The sequence below is a fragment of the Mchenga conophoros genome, linkage group LG23, assembly GCF_057382185.1.
Source record: "Mchenga conophoros isolate Kocher_MC1m ecotype Shallow Benthic linkage group LG23, M_conophoros_male_GT1.1, whole genome shotgun sequence".
NCBI classification, from domain to species: Eukaryota; Metazoa; Chordata; class Actinopteri; order Cichliformes; family Cichlidae; genus Mchenga; species Mchenga conophoros.
Window position 1 is genome coordinate 2589086 of NC_140547.1, and position 20581 is coordinate 2609666.

At 42.1% G+C, this 20581-nt stretch overlaps 1 protein-coding gene across 2 annotated transcripts in view; it reads left to right on the forward strand.

Moving 5' to 3' along the window:
• Positions 1 to 299: 299 nt before the first annotated feature.
• The window catches only part of ttc39a (tetratricopeptide repeat domain 39A), a 29369-nt gene continuing 9087 nt past the window's right edge, over positions 300 to 20581 (forward strand). Inside the window, exons 1-7 of one of the 2 annotated variants that reach the window (XM_085263674.1) lie at positions 300 to 484; positions 1735 to 1785; positions 1937 to 1987; positions 2265 to 2318; positions 10662 to 10766; positions 17929 to 18060; positions 18627 to 18667. In XM_085263674.1, the coding sequence (XP_085119800.1) occupies positions 432 to 484; positions 1735 to 1785; positions 1937 to 1987; positions 2265 to 2318; positions 10662 to 10766; positions 17929 to 18060; positions 18627 to 18667 (487 nt within the window). In that variant the 5' untranslated portion in view covers positions 300 to 431. Of the gene's footprint in view, positions 485 to 1734; positions 1786 to 1936; positions 1988 to 2264; positions 2319 to 5473; positions 5726 to 10661; positions 10767 to 17928; positions 18061 to 18626; positions 18668 to 20581 lie in introns of those variants that run through there. The other variant, XM_085263676.1, reaches the window with a different exon arrangement.

Consider the following 20581-nt stretch of genomic DNA (forward strand, 5'->3'; position numbering starts at 1 on the left):
CAAAGCAATTCTGTAATTTTATAGAAAATCTATGTAACATTTATCCATTTTAAGCAAAATTATTTTAATAAAAAATAAATAAACATTATTTGCTTAAATATATTTTTTTGTAAAAATATATATCTTTTAGTATTTTGGGCATTTAAGATCATATTTATGAATATTATTATCGCCTGTGTTTACTTCCTTGTTTGTAGCGTCGTCCTAACACGGACGGCTTTAGGACCGCGGGGCGAGCGGCTGCATTCCTGTGCATTTAAATAAAAGTCATTATTGCGTTGATGAGCAGCGCACCTTTCCACGTCAGGAAGGAGGAAGACGCGCAGCAGCAGCCGCAGCAGCCGCTTTCCCTTCCACTCGCTCCCGTGTGACGTGAGTGTGAGCCGCTGTGTAAACCTCTCCGGTCGCCGCTGGTCCTCCCGCGCTGTGGAATGAGTTTCATGAACAGCTGGAAGCGAAGCGTGAAGAAACATGACAGCAAAAGGTGAGTGGAAGAAAAAAGCTCCCGGAGATCGGCGCGTCTTGGTTGGCCGTGTCCGTGCTTGTCTGTCTCCGAAGTCAAGCCGGCTGCTGGGATTTAATCGCACTTTTTTTTAAAACCTAAGGCGTCATGTGACTGCGCTGGCCTGAGGTTATCGTGTCATCGCGCTGAGATTGTTGTTTAGCACACACTGGAGCCTGTGAACACGAGATTTCCAGGACCCTTTAATAAACCACGCAAACCACCGGTGTGTGTTTGAGTCTCTGTAGTTAATAAAGGAAGAGGCGGAAGAAACCTGAGATGTTTGGTGTCTGTTCCTTCTCTCTTATTATTATACGTGTGTCAGTCTGTGTTCTGCATCCTGTTAGTCAACCTGACGCTCATGATGTGTCAGTCAGGACCACGCGAGCTTTTTACTGTTAGTGAAAGTCAGATTTAACAGGCTGATGTAAACAGTCCAGTTTTATGTTACTGCCCCATGTTTGGCTTATTTTCCCAGAGATAACTCGCACTGAATGTTTATTATCCAGTGTCCCATTATAATACTTGCAAGGTTTCAAGCTGCCTTTCCCTTTGACCTGGTCATTTCAGGTACTTTGCAGCTGTTTGAGGCTCAAAGAGGGAAGTGGATCTGATACTTTGTTTTGTTTCAAAAAGGGAGAAAAGTCTAATAATGTAACACTTACGTGTGTTTAGCCACTGATATGATCCATCATCATGATCCATGTAGTTTGTGATGTTCTGAAGGGGCCCAACACTTAGCTGGGTCTCTCTTGTGTTTTGTTACACATTCATGTGTAAATAAAGTTCTAACTAGAACAGACGATTTTAGCGATTTCACTCCAAAACAAACAACTTTAGTTTTTTTTCAGGACATCTGTTGATTGTATGATGTTTATATTGATTAGCAGCCTACTTCAGGCTGTATGTAAAGTGTAGGTAAATCAGAATGCGTTCCACATTATTTACATATATTTTATATATGTTTGAATATCGATGGTGTCAGTTTTATTTAACAATTCTCATTATGAATTTGATGCCCGCAGCATATTTAAAAACGTGCTGGGACGCTGACAAGAAGAAAATACTCGGTCATATGCTGGAATAGTATCGAGTATTTCAAAAGTTAGACTTCACGTTCTCGTACAGCCCTTCTTTCCTCAGACGTTCCCAGCTAACATCCTCCTCTTACCTTAATGAGATTCAGTCTTGTGGGGGTTTTTTTCCCAAGCTGACCTTTGACCTGTTCACAGGGATGCAATGAATCCACAAGACGTACCTGACAGCCCGGACTCCCCGAGCCGGTACGGTGACACTGCGCACGTCATGTTTTCGTACTGTGAGGAACAAAGAAAACATAAAGCCGCTGCTAATCGTGGCTCTGATTACAGCATAACAATAAGTTCAACTCTGGCAGGCGGTTACGCTCAGACTCATCTGCATTTCTCATCTCAGGTTGTCAGATGTAAACAGTCCAGAGCTGGACTCCATCATCACAGACTTCAAGTAAGTTTCTTTAAGTTCACAAATGTAATTTAACAAGTTTAAATATTTGCTCCCACATCAGCCCAGTCTCACACAGGTTTCCCTGAAAGTCATCAAGTTCATATCTGTAGAAATCAGCGAGTCATTGTGGCCTGGGAGTGTCCTCATGTATCGGTGTCCATATTTCTCTCTCTCACGATCGTGTTCCTCAAACAACAGCTTGTCTTTCAGCTGGTTTTCATCCCTCGAGATTGCTCTCCTTTCTCTAAAACAGCCCGATTCTGTTCCCGTGTTTCAGGTTACAGATACCGGACGACAAAGATGGTCTGGAGTCAACAGATCCATCGAATGGGTAAGACTGGCCTGTGAGCTCTCTCAGATCATACACGAAAACCGAGGCTTAGATTACAGAAATGTTTGGTTTCATCGAGACACAAAGATGCACATGTTGAGGTAACAAAGTCGTCAGGAGTTCACGGGCAGCTTCTCCTGCTTGTGATATCAATAATTCAGACAGAGGGAACCTGAGAATAACATCATCTCTCAGCACTTTAGTTATGCCTGAGTGTGACCGTGAAAGCATCGCTTATTCAAACTATGATGAGCGTTCAGAGCCTGGAGAAGAAATGTGTGTCTGTCTGATAAGATCAGAAGCACGTAATAAAGTGAAAGGACGCTTTTAGATATTTATAAAATACTGGCAGCTAGTTTGAGTTTTATAAATATTTTTAAAAGGTTTTATTTCAGCGAACATCTGCTGTTTTTAATTGAAGACGTGTTAAGTTGTGCTGATAAATGAACATTTGTTTGTATGTAAAAGCTTTAAACATTTGATGTGCTTCTAATTTGTTTTATATCACATGTCTGTGAGCTCTGAAATCTTCGATTTTGCCAAACCAGGTCCTCAAAAACCCCGGAGACATCGCACATCGATGTGAACTGAAATTCACATCCGTGTGCGACAGCCTGGACTCCTCAGTCATGTGACAGGCGCATAGATGTGTCCAATAGGAACCCACTACCTGCTAAATATGTCATGACCTGTTTGGCTGATCAAAGTGAAAAACCAAAACTTTGTAAACGAATGTGTTTTTGCAAGTTGTGCAGTGAGCAGGAGTGTTTTTGCACCATGAGGAGGGCAATGAGAATCTAATTATCTTCAATTTAAACCCATGACCCTCTGATGTCCTCACAGCAAACACGAGAGATGAAAGCAACAATTAGGCTTTTCTTTTTACTACTCTCTATAAAGATAGATTTTTTTTCCCCTCTTGTTTCTGCGTCGGACACTGAGAGAGCTTTGTTCTCGCGATTGTGCTTTCATGGGAGCAAAAACAGTAATATGTACGAAGCCCTTAGCGCGGTCACATGACTGTAAGCTTTATGCTGTCTCTTGATCTCTGTGGAGCTCGGTTGCTTTAAAGTTCACAGTTAAACTTTGGAGAGAGGAATAATATGTGTGGCTGTTATAGTATCTGAAAACAGGTAATTCTGACTCATTGACGGTCAGTATTTTCCTCCAGCGTTGAGGAACAAACTGATGCAGATGAATTTTTATATCGGATTTGTTTTGTCAGTAATTTGATGGCAATAATTCAGTAAATCATCAGTGAGAATAAAGAATACTTTATTTAACCTGGTGGCCCTTTCTATTAAACTCGGTAATAACATGGTAATAGTGGGGTATTTTAGTGGAAACATGAGCATGGCAATAGCAAGTTAGTAACACTTAATTACTGAACTAATTAATACATTATCTGCTACCAGTGGTTATGCATGACTAAACACACTGAAGTATATGTAACTGGATAATAACGGGCCAGAAACTGGGCTAAATATGTGGGAACAGTTACGCCTTTGAGGCAAAACCAGTTAGTAGTAGAGATGTGTTTGTAGTAATAACCAGGAATCAGGACTATTTCTATTACATCTCATAGTAATCTCATTAAAAACCTGGCACCAGGAAAAAAAGTATTTAAATATAAAAATATAATCATGTACGCAAACATAGGTGCTATGGGTATTTTACATTCCACCTCTGGGAAGGAAGCAATTTCTATATAACAATGCAGGCTGAGTGGTGGTTTAACTTCTAAAGGTTCATTAGTGGGCAAAGACGTGGCTTCATAAACATGCTGTGATTGCGCCGTAAGACCTTTGAAGGGAAGCAAAAACAGCAAATTAGCATATGTTATATGATCGTGTGGCATGAACGCTTAGCTGTCTAATAAAACTGTTTCACTAAAAATACATTTACTTTAATAAAGCTTGAGTGTAGAAGTGCTGCTCCTTGGTTTAGCTGGTCAGATGTGAGATTTTGCTGCTTTTGCATCATTTCTAATGTGACAGTAAACATGATGTATTTAGCATCTTGGTGTTTCAGAGCAAACACACTGTTGCAGATTAAAAACTGACAGTATCTGGCATGCCACACACCCGAGCACATACTGGGGTCATGCATGAAACAAAGACTGTCAGCCTCGGCTTCGCGTGCAGCGCCACAGGTGGAAACTCATCAAGTATATTTGCTCAAGCGTGGTCACGGCGAACCCACCGTTTACCCATGATTCCTCTGGGAACAACACCCACGATTATGCAGGAAACACTACACAAAGGTCACGGTGGCTGACTGGTGAATGCATTATCTGAGCACGGCTTCATAGCCAGTGGGATGAAAGAAAAAGGAGGCGGTGCTTAACAAAAGTGGTCCAAAGAGAGTATGCAGTGCTGAGGTATCATGTTATGACACAGACTTGTTTGTAGTTTCAGTATTTAAGACAAAAAAGTAAATCCGCACAGCTAACTGGGATTAAACTCCTCGACTTTAATGTAAAACAAAAAGCCTGACAGCTCTGATTACTGCTGCTTGTTTAGTAGTTTTAACTGCTTATTAAAGATGCGGGTCGAGACACTACAGCCGACATGTGTTTATGTCGCTCTCTCACCCATTCACACTCACTCACATCTAATGGATGACTGGCAATGGGCTGTTCGCAGTGATATACAGCTCAAGTCCTGGCACTGCCCCCGTTCTCCATTCACGATTTCACATTATTTCTCGTGCGTCTACATTTTGGAGCCGCTGCGCTGCATCGACGTCTATTCCTGGACCGTCTGCCCGCTGCAGTGAGCAGCCTCTGCAGCAGCCCTGACCAGCTGCGCCTCAGAAAGCCACATTTCTTTCCCACCTACAGTGGCGGAAAGCGTTTGTGTCTTTTTATGATGAAAAATGGCTTCGTGACTATGAACACTTCTGCTTTTAGCACATTGCTCCTCCAGGGTTTAGTTTTTGGAAGTATCCTCACTACACAGAAAAATCCCCTGACTGTGAAAGTGGGCATTTCAGCCATGCTCCTGATTTTGCATTAACCAATCAGAGCGGAGACTGCAGTGTGGAGCATGAGGGTGATGATCAGACGAGGTGGGCCAGGCTTTCTCTCCATGTGTGATAGTCATCCCAGTCTTATTAAGGGCTGCTGTTGCGTCCTACCTCTCGTTCCTCCCTCGTTTTCTCTCTCATTCATTCATCCCTACCTCTCTCTCTCACGCTCTCTCTCTGCCTAACCTTCTGCTGTTTCTGCTGCTACAGAAAGAGACACACAGCATCGCACTGCACTGCTGGAAAGGCCCCGGGCTCACAGCCACTTCTGCTATTTTCTCTCTCTTACTTTAGTCGCTTTCTCTGCGTCTCTTCCGGACACACACACACACACTTTGCCAGATGAAAATGTCAGGGGAGGAAGAGACTCTGTCGAACGGGTAAGATGCGCTCATGTTGGGATGACGTGTGTTTCTCATGCAGTCGTGAGAGTGTGAGATGCTCTGCGAATGTGACTTTTCCTGCCGTGTTTCCATTCTCATGTGACGTTTGTTTTCCACTCCTGTCTCTCAGGCATGTGGACAAACTCGCTCGATTTATTGTCGGAGCTGCTCGCTTCTTTTGTTTCCCGTAACAAGGCCTTTGAACATGTTATACCAGCCTGTCTGATATGCTGAAAGCTCTGTGTCACACAGTTGATAAAACTAATGCTTTGTCACTCCAGGAAAGGGTGTGTGCGTGGTTGTGTGGGTGCATGTGTGCACTTATTGGTTTGCATCAGCACATGCAGTGGTGTGTGAGTGTGTATGAATAGTGGCTCTGTGTGTGTGTGTGTGTGTGTGTGTGTGTGTGTGTGTGCGCGCCTTTGCCTGATAATGATCATCATTGTGTAATTTGCTCTCTGGAGAAATCAATGCAGAATTTGAGACTTGCTGACTTGAACCTAATTAAATTATTTGGACGATGCGTGGTATGCACAGCCTGAACCTCGCACACTCTCCTCTTTCTGCCTTTTCTTTCCTTCACACAGTCCATTTCCTTTATTTTTGTTCTTCTCAGATTGCGTTCAAGGTGCCAAAATCTTGTTTTCCAGTCAGCCGGTACCAGTTGAGTCGGTTTCCACCTATAAGGAAATGATATATCCACTGATGCTTTGCTGTCCTCAGCTTTGCAGACACAGGTTTCAGCCTTTATCTAAAAAATCTGAATAGCAGGAATCCAGTAACACAAAAAATGTGGTTTATTATTAAAATCAGCCCTCTTTTATGTAACATGCACACAAACCTGCTGCGTAAGGCGTCTGTTTAATACTGCTGACACGCTGCAGTTTTTAACGATTCCTTATCTACCTCAGTATCATTGTGGCCTGAGTCTAACAGGTAATTTGACTCCACTAATTTAAGTTTAAAACTTTCTTTGTTACTAAGGCTTATAGTTGGGGCTGGATCAGGTGACTCTGAACCATCCCTGTAGTTATGCTGCAGTCGGCTCAGGCTGCATCCCGTGATGCTTGTATCTTTCCATTTCTGGATGCTATTAAATTTTCTATAGTCAGTATTTTGTCCCGTCTCCCTATGCTCTCCCTTTTCTCCTCCCTTACCCCTCACCCTCCTGACCGGTCGTGGCAGATGGCCCCCCCCCCCCCTCCCTCAACCTGGAAGTGCTGGAGTTTTTTCAATTCAATTCAATTCAATTTTATTTATATAGCGCCAAATCACAACAAAAGTCGCCTCAAGGCGCTTCATAGATACAGAGGAAAACCCAACAATCATATGACCCCCTATGAGCAGCACTTTGGCGACAGTGGGAAGGAAAAACTCCCTTTTAACAGGAAGAAACCTCCAGCAGAACCAGGCTCAGGGAGGGGCGGGGCCATCTGCTGCGACCGGTTGGGGTGAGAGAAGGAAGACAGGATAAAGACATGCTGTGGAAGAGAGACAGAGGTTAATAACAGATATGATTCAATGCAGAGAGGTCTGTTAACACATAGTGAGTGAGAAAGGTGACTGGAAAGGAAAAACTCAATGCATCATGGGAATCCCCGGCAGCTTACGTCTATTGCAGCATAACTAAGGGAGGATTCAGGGTCACCTGGTCCAGCCCTAACTATATGCTTTAGCAAAAAGGAAAGTTTGAAGCCTAATCTTGAAAGTAGAGATAGTGTCTGTCTCCTGAATCCAAACTGGAAGCTGGTTCCACAGAAGAGGGGCCTGAAAACTGAAGGCTCTGCCTCCCATTCTACTTTTAAATACTCTAGGAACAACAAGTAGGCCTGCAGAGCGAGAGCGAAGTGCTCTAATAGGGTGATATGGTACTACAAGGTCCTGTCATAAAGGAGTTTTTCCATCCTACTGTCACCAAGTGCTTGCTCATAGGATACTGTCTAATTGTTGGGTTTTCTGTCTTGTATTGTAGTGTCTTTACCTTACAATATAAAGCAACTTTCTAAAATCTAAAATAATAACTAAACATGCCTCGAGTAAAGATTTAGGGTAAGGTTACAATAAATGTTTGGCAAAGCTATACATTTGGTGTAAGTATTAGCATTTCTTAATTCTTCTGTAGGCCTGTCATTTAAACTCTGAACTGGGCCCCGGTTATATTTTAAAGGTGGGACTTTGACCGAGAGGTCACAGGGTATTACTGTGACTAAAATTAATGTTGCACTTCATAACTCTTAGATCAGGTTAAGTACAGTCAGCGTCACTGTGTCAGTGTAATATGTGTGTTATTCTCTCTTTAATGCACAAGCACTCTGTCAGTATTTGAGTTTCCAGTTTTCACTCTGGATTAGTGAGCTGCAGGTTTATTGTATTTCAGTGTTTTCATCTGTTCCTGCCTACATCTGGGGATTTTTGCAGGTGAGAATATTGACTCTGTGGCTTACGGGGTTGAATACTCTGTAGTCGCTGCACCTTTACTCGTACAGAAAACCGGTATGGACTGTACCAACAGCTCTGGTTGGACTGGTTGGATTCACTCAGTGGCCACTGGTGGAAGACATGTGACTCTGCAGGATTAACAACATAAATGTGCGCACAATGTGCTGCTCTTGGATTTTATTATTGATCTTCATATTAAAGTATCATCTGTGGACACTAAATTAGAAAATAGCCAATGGTAGAATAAGTTAATCATTGTATGCTAATTGCTAATGTTTATATAATGCTGTTTATAGCTTCGGTTGCATTATTTTGTCAGTGTGTGTGTGTGTGTGTGTGTGTGTGTATTGTTGCTGACAACAAAGAGCATTTCTAAAAGTCACCTGAGTTTTGCACAGTGCACCAGTGAGAGGAGGTTTCTGTTAGCAGGAAACTGCTGCCTGCCGGTCATATGGTGAACACAGCAGTCACCCGCATGTCATTAGCAGAGCTGCACCAGTATGTGTGCTTCTTTCTATCATGCTGCTGGTGGTATGTGTATGTATGAAGTGAGTTTATGGCTTCTTTGTGTTTCTAATGGACAGGAATGTGTCAGACACGTTAGCTGTAGCTGCGTTTCCTCAGTGCTCAGTTGGACTCTTTTATTCCTCTGCAGCTGTCTAATGCTGACATGGGCTGAGCGGGTAATACTGACAGAGTGTGTTCCTGCACTTAAATGGGAATGATAGTTGCCCTCAGGGACGTTATGTTGTAAGGTAAAGAGCTAACGGTGTTTTAGAGAAAAAGCCAGTGATCCAAGAAAGAAACTCGCCTTTTTCTACATAAAAAACCTTCTGGGAGGGCAGCCATCTGTCCAGACTGGAAGGGGCCGAGGGGGGGAATCAAGACCACAGAAAGACACAAGAAACCACAATCAAGACAAAGCACAAAATACGGGAGAGAGTAGACAGTGAGGTCATTTCACGCAATAGTGGCTTCTAGCTTCGTAAAAATGGAGTACACCCTCTTTGAATTTGAAGTTTGTACGTATCAGGATATAATAAAAAAAATCTTGTTCAGACCAGGTTGTGATTTATTCATTTATCTAAGAACACCCCAACTTGTAGAAATGCTTATAGCATCATTTCCTGTCTAAATGTATTAGCCTCTCTCATGCATTCATTTTTACCCAGCTCTCCTAAACTCCCACCACAGCATTTTAATGAGGGAGAGGTCTGGACTTTGGCCCAGTGCAGCACCTTGATTTTTCCCCCCAGTTATTCTGTTGCAGATTTGCTGCTCTGCTTGGGATCTCTGTCTGTGAATGACTCTGTTTTGACCAAGCTTTAGCTCTCAGACAGTTGACTTCACATTTGACTCTTGAATAATTTTTTATTCAAGCGTTTTTAGATTTTACTCAAGGTGCCAGGGTCCCGTGGCTGCAAAACAAGCCCCAATCCTCTCCCCTTCACCCATGTGCTGTGGGTGCTTTTTGCCAAAGGCGGTGCTGTGCGTTTTGGTGAAACATCTGCATTTTGGTCGAACCTGAGAGCATCGTTCCACAAGTTCTGTCATAATTTGTTTTTTAGACAGAAGATGCTTTTCTCCTGAAAACCCTTCGAAAGTATTACATTAAGCTAATTAACTAATACTTAATGTAAAAAAAAATAAAAAGTTGTGTATATTTCATGGCAGGGATTGACGTCATTTAGTCCAAAATCCAGTAAATGTAATAAAAAGTAATTACACAGCAAACAAGCAACAATCCAAGCAAAGTTAACGAATCAGCTTAATGTTTTTTAGAATTTCCATCAGCTTAGCTTCTCTCTGTTTAATCTGCCCGTCATTAACGAGTTTTTCACATTCTGGCTGCTGTTTTCTCCCCGAGTTTAACAAGTGAAACATACGCTTAAAGTTTCATGGCTACAGCGGGTCAAATCAAAGATGGACGACTCCAGGTCGTACACACGCCCGTCACGTGACGAATACAAGGTGACGTGATCTTTTTTAAGCCACGAAGCGCATCTGTTCTTTATCTTTAATAAAAGATTCAGAAACTGCTCCCGGAGCTTGTCCTTGTCTAAATGTATGATTATGTCTGTAATTTCAAATAGCAGAATCAGTAACAGCAAACAGCACTGTGGCGGGGCGTGGCCTGCGGTGCCGTGCAGGTGCGTCCGCCTCCTCTGCACGGCACCGCAGGCCACGCCCCGCCACAAGCGCTCCCTCCAGCCGGTTTGCTCGTCTGGCTCGCTCTGTGTTCATTTTCTGGTTTCTGTCTCGAGTGCAGAGAATTTAATAACTTATGAATATGTTACGATTCAGGACAAAATGTTTTTTAGATTGTGTTTTTATTCTTGGGGCCAGTCAAAGACACAAACACTTTTTAGGGTTGCCTTATATGACACAGGCTTGTTTTGTGTACACTTTGATCACAGCTACGTCCTTGTGTTTGGACGATGATGTATTTTCAGCATGTTTTCATCCAGATTTGCTGTTTGTTTTGTTTCTGCAGCTGCTCGCGGTCAGACCTGACGCTGGCTCTCGAGGACTGTATGGCCGCCCTGGATCTGTTCCTCAGAAACGACTTTGAGGAGGCGCAGGCGCGGCTCAGATGCAGGTAGGAGCACCACCTGCGTAACGACCTGCTACGGGTGCTGTTCTCGCCGGCCTTTGACCTTTCGAGTGTTCTCAGTAACTTTCACGGTTCAAAATAATTCTTATTTATCTGATATTGGGCCTCTGTCTGAAACAAGTTTAGTTTTAGTTCCTCTTCCCTTAAGACAACTGTCTGCTGATTGGCTCCCCCTCTCAAACAGAGGGTTTGAACAGCAGGTGGGCGGAGCTTCTGTTCAGACTGACAGCAGTCCAAAATCGGAGCTTTTGCCTCATTATTTGAAACTTTGACCATGTTTTTTCATGAGCGTCCAAGAACTTATCAAAAGATATGAAGGTCATAAATGTGAGTTAAGGGATCATTCAGAGGATTCCTAATCGTTTTTTAGATCTGCGGTGATTTCACCTCACTGCTCTTCTATTTTAACCCTGCTGCAGTTCCTTGAATGTTTTTCTTGGATCTTTGGTGACTTGGAGGACTTTTAGACAGTCGTCCCCTAATGTTGCAGGTCTCTGTTAGTAGTTTGTGTCTCTCACTGTGGACGTGTCAGGACCTGGAACTTTTAGCTTTGTCACCCAGTTTTCTGAAAATGTTCTGATGATGATCACTTTTTTTTACATGCTGCCATGATTGCTGTTACGTTTTTCACGTTAAAATCTGAAGCCGTCTCTAAATGAATTAGATTGAATTAAATGTCCAATAAAAGTTTAAGAATTAAGAAGCTGTGCTTTATTTGTTTTGAGCTTTCAGAGCACTCACTGCTTTAAATTCTTCCCAGTGGCAGGATCAGTACAGTTTCTCTAATTAAGAGGACACTTAGATATTGAAGATAAATTCACTATTCAGCCTTTGAAGATGGCTGCACAATTAGAAGGAGCTTTTTAATGTGTTGTGATGTTTCCATGAAGGTCCAATTATGTGGGGAAACAACAAAAAGTGTCGCGTTTGAAAAAGGAGACAAGGAGGCAAATAAAGCGAAGGTTTCTTCGAACAGTTTAACTAAAAGAGATGGACAGACCACAATCACCATCAAAAGAGAAACATATTAAAACTCTGAAGTTGATCAGGTAAAAATAATAAGTTAAAAAGGCTAAATCACCCAAAGCACCACAGAGGTCCCACATTCGGCAGCCACAACATATAAAACCAGAAATGCTGCCTGAGTCTGGAGCTGTCCTCTGTGCTCTGACCCAGTTGCTGAGAAGAGTTGGCTGTACAAAAGTGCGGCACCTGAAGCTGGAGAGACAACATGACACAGCAACTGGGACAAATCACAGCAGGCTCTGTCAGGCCCATAACATGCTTGGAAAATAAAGTCTGTAAGATGATGTTTTTGAGTCCTGAATCAGTGACAGCTGGAACCATCGTACTGCAGTTAAAGTCAAGCTTCTTGTCGGTTCTTTGTTAAGTACAGGACAAACACCGCATTGCAGGGACCCACAGTGGGCAAGTAAATTGAATCTAAAGTTAAATAAGATAAAATAGAGAATTAAAACTATAATAGATATATAAGAAATAAGGTGTCAAAGTCTTAATAGACAAGATACATTAAAGCCAATAAACTGTAACTGCAGTTTCCGCTGTGTTTACATGAACAGGTTATGTGAACCGTGTGCTGCTTTAAGTTACATTAACATAACACGGCACGTAGAAACGGCACCTCCAGGTTTGTACTCCAACACCGAGTCATCGTGTTACTCTGTGTCCACTGCGTGTTATCAGCACCTTTATCGTGCCGCTGCTTTGATCCGTCCTCTGGGACTGTGGGCCGCTCCTCAGCCCAGTTTCTTCTTTCCAGTGCTGCCCAGCATCAAACAATAGCTTCCTTTTAGCCCTGACTGTGTTTGTAGTTTTGAAACAGTAAACCGGTGTGTGGTGTTGTTGCTGAGAGACATGTGTGTGACGACATTAAGAGTGAATGAACTCACACTCTTTGTTTTTTACATTATTATTTTTTGATCCGTCTTTCCTGGTGTTTGTTATTTAAACTTGGATTTGGGAAATATTCTACCCGTGCTGACGATGTGGATAAATCTAAAACCTCACACTCCTGTTGGTGTCCTGATTTCTGCCTCACAGGTTTCTCCCTGTGCAGCCGGCTCTATGCCATTTACATGCAGAACTGCAATTAAACTGATTTTTTTAATATTTTGTTTTCTTTGTACACAACCCAATAACACCCACAACCTCATTTTCTCCTCAGAAAAAGCTTTTATGAGAGGAAATGACAGCTGTTGGGCTTTCAGCATGCTGTATATCATTTTAATGCACCTGGACACATCAGCGGGGATGTTTTCTGGAGTTATCATGTGTTGTAGAGCCTGTGAATCTTTGCATCCCGCAGCTTTTGTGTTCTTCCACTTGCTCGGCCTTGAACTGCTGATCAGACATGTTAGTATTAGTTTCAGACTTTTAGATCTCACACCTTTGCTTGCAGGCAGGATTTGCTTTGTTTTCCTCCACCTGTCAGCTGTAGTCTGACGCGGCCATGTGGGGCAAGGACACACACATATGTGGACACAGTTTCTATTTAGTCAATCTTGTGTCTGCTACATTTACCCCTACGTTCGTGTTTATGGTCACAGGTAGTTGGAGGTCGTCCCAGGATGCATTGGGAGCAAGACCTCGTTTATACAAAGTGCATATTAATTGGAAATCTGACTGTGGAACAATATTGTGTTTGTAGAGACTTTAGTCAGTGCCTTACAGTCACGGTCACCATATCGCCAATCACCCTGAATCTTTTGGATAACTTTGGTCTTGAGCGAGACTCGTGCGTTAAAGTCCTCCGCCGCAGTTATTTATGACGGGGTCGGTTATTACGGACACATGGAATTAGTGCGCTGTTAGCAAGCATGGACCAATACTCTGTTTAAGCACTGTTTGTGCAGGTGGACAGCTCAGCACAGGAGACAGTAGATTTATGCTTCACTCATTAACTGAAAGCCGTTGTAAAACTGGAAACTTGATTTACTTTACGAGAAATACAATGGCCATTAAAGGTGATAGAAAAACCACAAACTACATGTCAAATTACTGAAAATGTGCGTCATATCAGGAGGCAGTGGAACAGTCAATGAAAGCAGTGATAAATAAACTGGTATAAAAGCAGTGGATCCAGATAAAAACATAAAACCATAAGTGGACTGACAGCTGGAGGGCGAGATGAAGCAGAAGAGGAAGAGGCTAGACACCAAGCCAAACGAACCATAGCAGCTGAGGAGTAGCAGAAACCGAACGGAGGTTCTCACAGGAAGTACATCGTGTAGCTGGTTAACTTATTGCAGGTCTGTGGAGATATTCAAGCGTCCGATTGTCCTGAAAATCTTACTGGATCACTGATTTGTTTATTCCTTTAATTTTAGATGCTGTGTTGTGGTTTAGCTGGGATTCAGGTCACAGGTCCTCATGTTTTGTAGTTTATGATTAGAAGTCAGAATCCTTGAGTCAAGCCTCATTTCTTTGCATTCGTTTCCAATGAGCCAGCCTTTCTTTTCATTTTGTGGTCTTGAGCAATAGTTCTCGGGGTATTACGAAGGACTTGGCAGCGTTTTCACTCCTTTTCAGTCCAATCCTTATACCGGGGCACCTTCAGAGAAATGTTTTCTTTTTTGTTTCAGACCTATGAATCATTCAAGTCAACCGATGAACCAGTGTTGTGTCTACACATGTCAGACAACTTAGCAAAGAACTAACTTTGAATTATATCTTCAGGCACTTTGTTGCTAGAAGCTTGTCATAAAAAATACATAATTTATTCCCATTTCTTTAGTTGAATCTATTAAAAATGCCAAAGATAACACAGTTTGACAGGCAGGAAATAATATTTTTGGAACAAAAGGGGGATTACCAAATGGCTATTAGCTAAAATTTGAGGAAAGTGGACAAGTGGAGGATGATAAAAGAAGTGGCATAAAGGCATAAACACTATGTACTGCAGATGAAAAAGGACATGACTTTCAGATCCATCTGGCCCTTCAGCATCAATACAAATGTTCTCAGTGGACTGATGGCCTTCAAGAAGCCAACCTTGAGGAAGGAAACAAGGAGAAAATCTTTTTTTAAAAACTGGAGTGAAAATTAATGGCAACAGGTCATACAGATCGATGAATCAAAGTGTGAAGTTTTTGGTTTGGTTCAATATGTACAGAGGAGATCAGGAGAGAGGGACAGTACTGAGTGTCTACACCTACCTGTAAAACTTGGTGGAGGCTCTTTCATGGTTTGGGGCAACATTTCAGCCACTCATGTTGGGTATCTCACCACTGAGAGAATCACCAACACAGAAAACTGCCATGGGATTTTGAGCCACCATCTAGAAAGCATCTGATTGACAACGGCTTCATTGTTCAGCATGACAGGGATCCCAAACACTCTACAAGTGCAGAAGGAGCATACCTGGATAGGAAAACACAGTCATGGATTGGCCTCCCCAGTAGGGTTGGGCGATATGCAAAAATTTTCCAACCGGCAATAGTCAGTCCAATAATCGACGATGGGCGATATTTTCACGCATGCGCAGGCTTTTTGATGGGCGGAGCAATGTAATCATGCACGGACTGATTAGCACGTTTACAATACAGAAGAAGTCCAAGCATGGACGAACTAATTTCCCCCCAAAATTAGGGCTGTCAGCGTTAACGCGGCGTTAACGCGGTCGTCACGATTAACGCGATTTTTGATGCCCTCCTAGAGCACAGAATGAACAAACTTCGGACAAACTACCCGAAATGCGTTGACACACACATTTCAGGGATTTTGACTCCGTCTGCGCTCCAGATGGGTTTATTATTAGTCGTGATGACGGCGCGTTAACGCTGACAGCACTAAAAAAATATAAAGTCCCCAATTTTGGATTTCTTTGGCTTTAAACCAGATGAAACAGGTAAACCTGATGTAAACACTTGTGCAGACGTGTAGTGCGAGCAAAGTACTTAAACACCACTGACTTGCATGAGCATGCACGTGTCCACCATCCGGCTGAGTATGCTAGGCTATCACCAGCTTCTGCAGCTGCATCAACAAGCATTTGGGTGATCTCTGAGGAGGGGGCATTTGCTTGCAGATGAAAGAGGGTGCTGTTAAAACAGCGCTATTATTATTATTTTTTTAATGTTGGCTGCTTCTATTAGCTCCATCATTATTAGCAAACGTACTCATGGGCAAATAAATAAATAAATCGCCCTTGACCATCGACAATGGGCTCAGCCTATCGTCGATATATTCGTCCGGTCGCCCAACCACACTCCTCAGAGCCCGGACTTCAACATCACTGAAGCAGTCTGGGATCATCTTGACAGAGAACAACACAAAAACAGCCAACATTCAAAGAAGAGCTGAAGAACTATTCCCGAATATTACTTTCAGAAATTACAGCTACCTAAGAGAGTTTAGCATGTGGTGAAGGATGTAGGTCATACCAAATATTGACTTTCAAACTCATTAGAATTGCTCAAGCTCTGTTTTTGTCCTATATACTGTATTTCCATATATGGAAATGAATAGCTCAGGTGGCCTGTGGTGTGTCCTTGAAATATTTTTCTATTTTCCTTGCAAAATATAGAAACATGAGTAATGGCTCCACACGGTAACCAGTCAAGTGTTTTTTCATTTTGAGAGGCAGATGTTTGCATGGATGGTGTTCGATACACCTGCGCTGTTGTTTCTCTGTAGCCTGTACTGTTGTCTTCTTTGGGTTAAATTATCAGGGTTAATTCAGACAAGGAGTTATTTTAGGAATCAGCTACAAGCTTCTGTGACAAATTTCCACAGAAATCACTGAAAATGTTTGGATTTCATCAGAACTACCATTGCTGCTTCCATCGTCTTCAACTGAATGCAAGGTGTGTGTCGGTGCACACGTGTTTGTGCGAATCTCAAAGCAGCTCCTCCCTTTCATTATGGAACTACGTGGTGAAAATATGTTGGAGACCCAGCTTTACTGCCATCAGAGGTGCTACGACCTTTTCATCACTGAGATCTGACAGATATTTTGCTGCCATGTGACTAAATTTAAATCACACTCCATCTTAAAAGGTTTCCCAGCCTGAGTTTCACTTGCTGTCTCACATAAACGAGCCTGACGCCATGGAAATGTAACCCAGGCAAATCTCCCTGCTTCTCAGTCTGCGCCTTCTCTGTTTCCAGGTTGCTACTGAGCTTGTTTGGTGTTTGTTTACTGAGTTAAAGCTGATTGGATTCATTTAAGCAAACAGTTGAAGGTTTGTAGTTAGTTAATTTACAAACGTCTCTACTTAATTCTGCAGTTTTCTTTCATGACAGGCAAAAAGTCACATGGATGATGTCACATTTATCTCCGTTTGCCTTTTATTTCCAGTTTGTGTGCACATATATAGATATAGCTGTATTAGGAAACATGAAGTAGAGCATGATTAATGTTTGCTGGCCTAGTTTTCATGGGGTGAAAAATCTGTTTATTGTGAGCTGGTCTGAGGTCAGAGTAACATCCCAGAGGCTGGTCACATGAGTTAATCTGGCGATGAAGAGCAGCGAAATGTTGGCCATGCGGACTGACAGCATTCCTGCCTGCACACCTCTGACTTAATGTCACTTAATATATGATCCAACAAACAGACATGCTTGAAAATGTGTTAATCCCAGGATACATACGGCTGTTTAAACCGTCCGCTATAACTTCAGTGGGACTCCTTATTAATAGCACAAACATATGTTGTATATCTTTAACTTGTTTTGATTAATTAGTAGCTGCTTAACTGTTTAGATCAGGACCAGGAAGCTTTATTAACAAGTTGAACAAGTATTTCGGTATTTATGTGGGGAAAGTGCACGTGGTACACGCTCCAAGTACTTCGGTGTCCTTGTCACCGTGAAAGCCAACAGACACTGTTCAGTATCTCCCGTCTCTTGTCAGCAGGTATTCGTCATTTAGTGGCCACACTGTTGTTCTGTCAGATGACTGCTTATTAATATTTTATGTCTTCAATCATTTAAAAAAAGTTTTTGCAGAATGAGAAATATTTTTGATTTAATCTTTATGTAACCAGGATGTCGAGTTTTATTATTCTAAATCTAAAGCAACTAAATGTTAATGTGTTGTTCTGTAAAAGATTGTAAAACAATGCAATATTTAATATTTTTCGTCCTGTGCATCACAACAGAAATTTTCTGTTTGCTTGTTTTACAGAAACAAAGACAGCATGTACCACGCTCTGACCTACGCCACCATTCTAGAAATGCAGGCCATGATGACCTTCGATCCTCAACACATCCTAGTTGCAGGGAACACCATGAAGGAGGCACAGGCTATCTGCCAGAGGTGAGACTTTGTCAGTTAGCTGATAAAATAATAACCAGCTGACTAACAATGACAGGGTCTCTTTTTTTGTTAGTTCCTCTTTAGCCAAGTCAGCTGCGGAAGTTTATTTTGTCTCAACCCAAAATTGAACAGCTTAATGAGCTCTAGTTTCGGTAGTAACATCCTGAGACTCTTCCAGCTCAGTAAAAACAATATTACTGAAGCCTCTGTGAGAATCCATCGCAGAGGCTTTTCTTAGGGCACCACATATGATTAGTCATCTTATAAACACACGTTTATTTCGGCCAATCTGACGTCAGAGCTGCAGTTTCTCTGTGTAAACACTCTGACTGCTCATAGGAAACTTACCGCACACTCAGCCCTTTTTCTTTTAGCAACCTCATCGTGCAGCGTCTCAGCATCCTGTGTTTAGATGAATAAGGCTGAGTCACGTATCTGAAAGGAAACATGATAGGAGGGGAAATGCAGGGCATTGCGACATAAGGTAGGATTGTGTGTGTGTGTGTGTGTGTGTGTTTTAAACTGATTAGAAAATTGGGTGATGTCGTTTTGTGTTTCTCCATCAGGCAACGCAAGAAGTCTTCCTTTTCAAAAAACTTCACAGAAGGTCGGTACAGTCATATGAGTCTGTGTGTTATTCCTAAAAACAAACCAAGGAAACAGATGTTAGTCTGAGAATATGCTCGAGTTTTCCCTAAAAAGAGGAACCTGCTTGTATTTCTTTTAGTCCAGTTTAATAGTTGAGGTTTTAATAACTTTAGCATAAATTATCTAACCTCTGAAGTGGCTGCAAATTTTACCAGGGTTTTAGACGAATGCCCCCCTGTGATTTTACCTGCACCCTGCGATTTGATTTTTAATCATTTCAACAGCAAACTGAAGAAAAGCCTTGACTCCGTTGCTCCACTCACCACCAAAAAGATTAACGTAAAACATGCATCACCCTGGAGAAACGAAGAAGTCAAAACACTCAAAAGAAACTGCAGGGCAGCAGAAAGGAGATGGAGGAAAAATAAAAATACTATCAACCATCAAATATTTTCCGAGCAACTTAAAATGTACAATAATACATTAAGGAACTCAAGAAATTCATACTTCACCAAAATAATCAGTATTAACAAAAATAATCCCAAGGTCCTCTTTTCCACCATAGATCATTTATTTAACCCTGATTTTAACAGCTCCCAAAGAACCCCCACAGACTCGCTCTGTGAGCAGTTTGCAGACCACTTCAGGGGAAACGTCAGCGCCATCAGATCTGATGTTTTATCTAATCGCCATATGATTGTAAACACATCTGAGGGCTCGATTGTACCTGAGGAGACACTGGACAGCTTTGTCCTGGTTAATGCTGAGAACCTGCAGAAAGTTTTCTCCACAGTGAGACCCACCACATGTCTTTTAGATCCAATCCCTTCTTCACTCTTTAAAACACTTTATGGATTTTTTGAGGCTGAGCTTTTATACATGATGAATTGCTCTCTTCAGTTGGATGTCTTCCCTGCTGCCTTTAAAACGGCGGTGGTGAGGCCCCTTCTGAAGAAGAGCAATTTGGATTGTAATGATTTTAATAACTACAGACCTGTATCCAACTTACCATTTTTAAGTAAAGTCTTAGAAAAACTTGTTTTTACTCAGATTAATGATTTTCTAAATGATAGACAGATCCTGGAGATATTCCAGTCTGGATTTAGGGTGAACCACAGCACAGAGACGGCTCTCCTAAAGGTTTTAAATGATCTTAGATGTAACTGGGACTCCCAAAAGCTCTCAGTCCTGGTGCTACTGGATCTAAGCGCAGCCTTTGATACAGTAGACCACGCTGTTCTTTTAAACAGACTGAAACACATGGTGGGCCTCTCTGGTGCTGTACACAACTGGTTCACTTCCTGTCTCTCAGACAGAACTTTTATGGTGAGTATGGATACATGCTCCTCTAAGATCCATAAAATGACATGTGGTGTGCCTCAAGGGTCGGTTCTAGGCCCTGTACTTTTTAATTTGTATATGCTCCCTCTCGGCGGTGTCATCAGGAGGCATGGAGTGAACTTCCACAGTTACGCTGATGATACTCAGCTGTACATCTCTGTGTCTCCTGATGACACCAGACCAATGGATGCCCTTTTTAACTGTATCTTAGATATACGATCTTGGATGGCAGAAAACTTTTTACAGCTTAACCAGGACAAAACTGAAGTTTTAATTGTCGGTCCTGAGGCTCAGAGAGAGAAACTCTTGTCTAAATTAGAGGCATTTTCACTATGTCCTTCGCTACAAGTGAAAAACCTGGGTGTTATTTTTGACTCTGAGCTTGGTTTTATCCCACATATTAAACATGTAACTAAAATTGGATTTTATCATCTAAAAATTATAGCCAGAGTCGCCCTATTCTCTCTCGGGCCAACACGGAGATGCTGATGCATGCTTTTATTACCAGTCGCATTGATTACTGCCCTGCTCTCTGGTCTTCCTAAGAAGAATATTTCAACTTTACAACTTTTGCAAAACTCTGCAGCTCGTG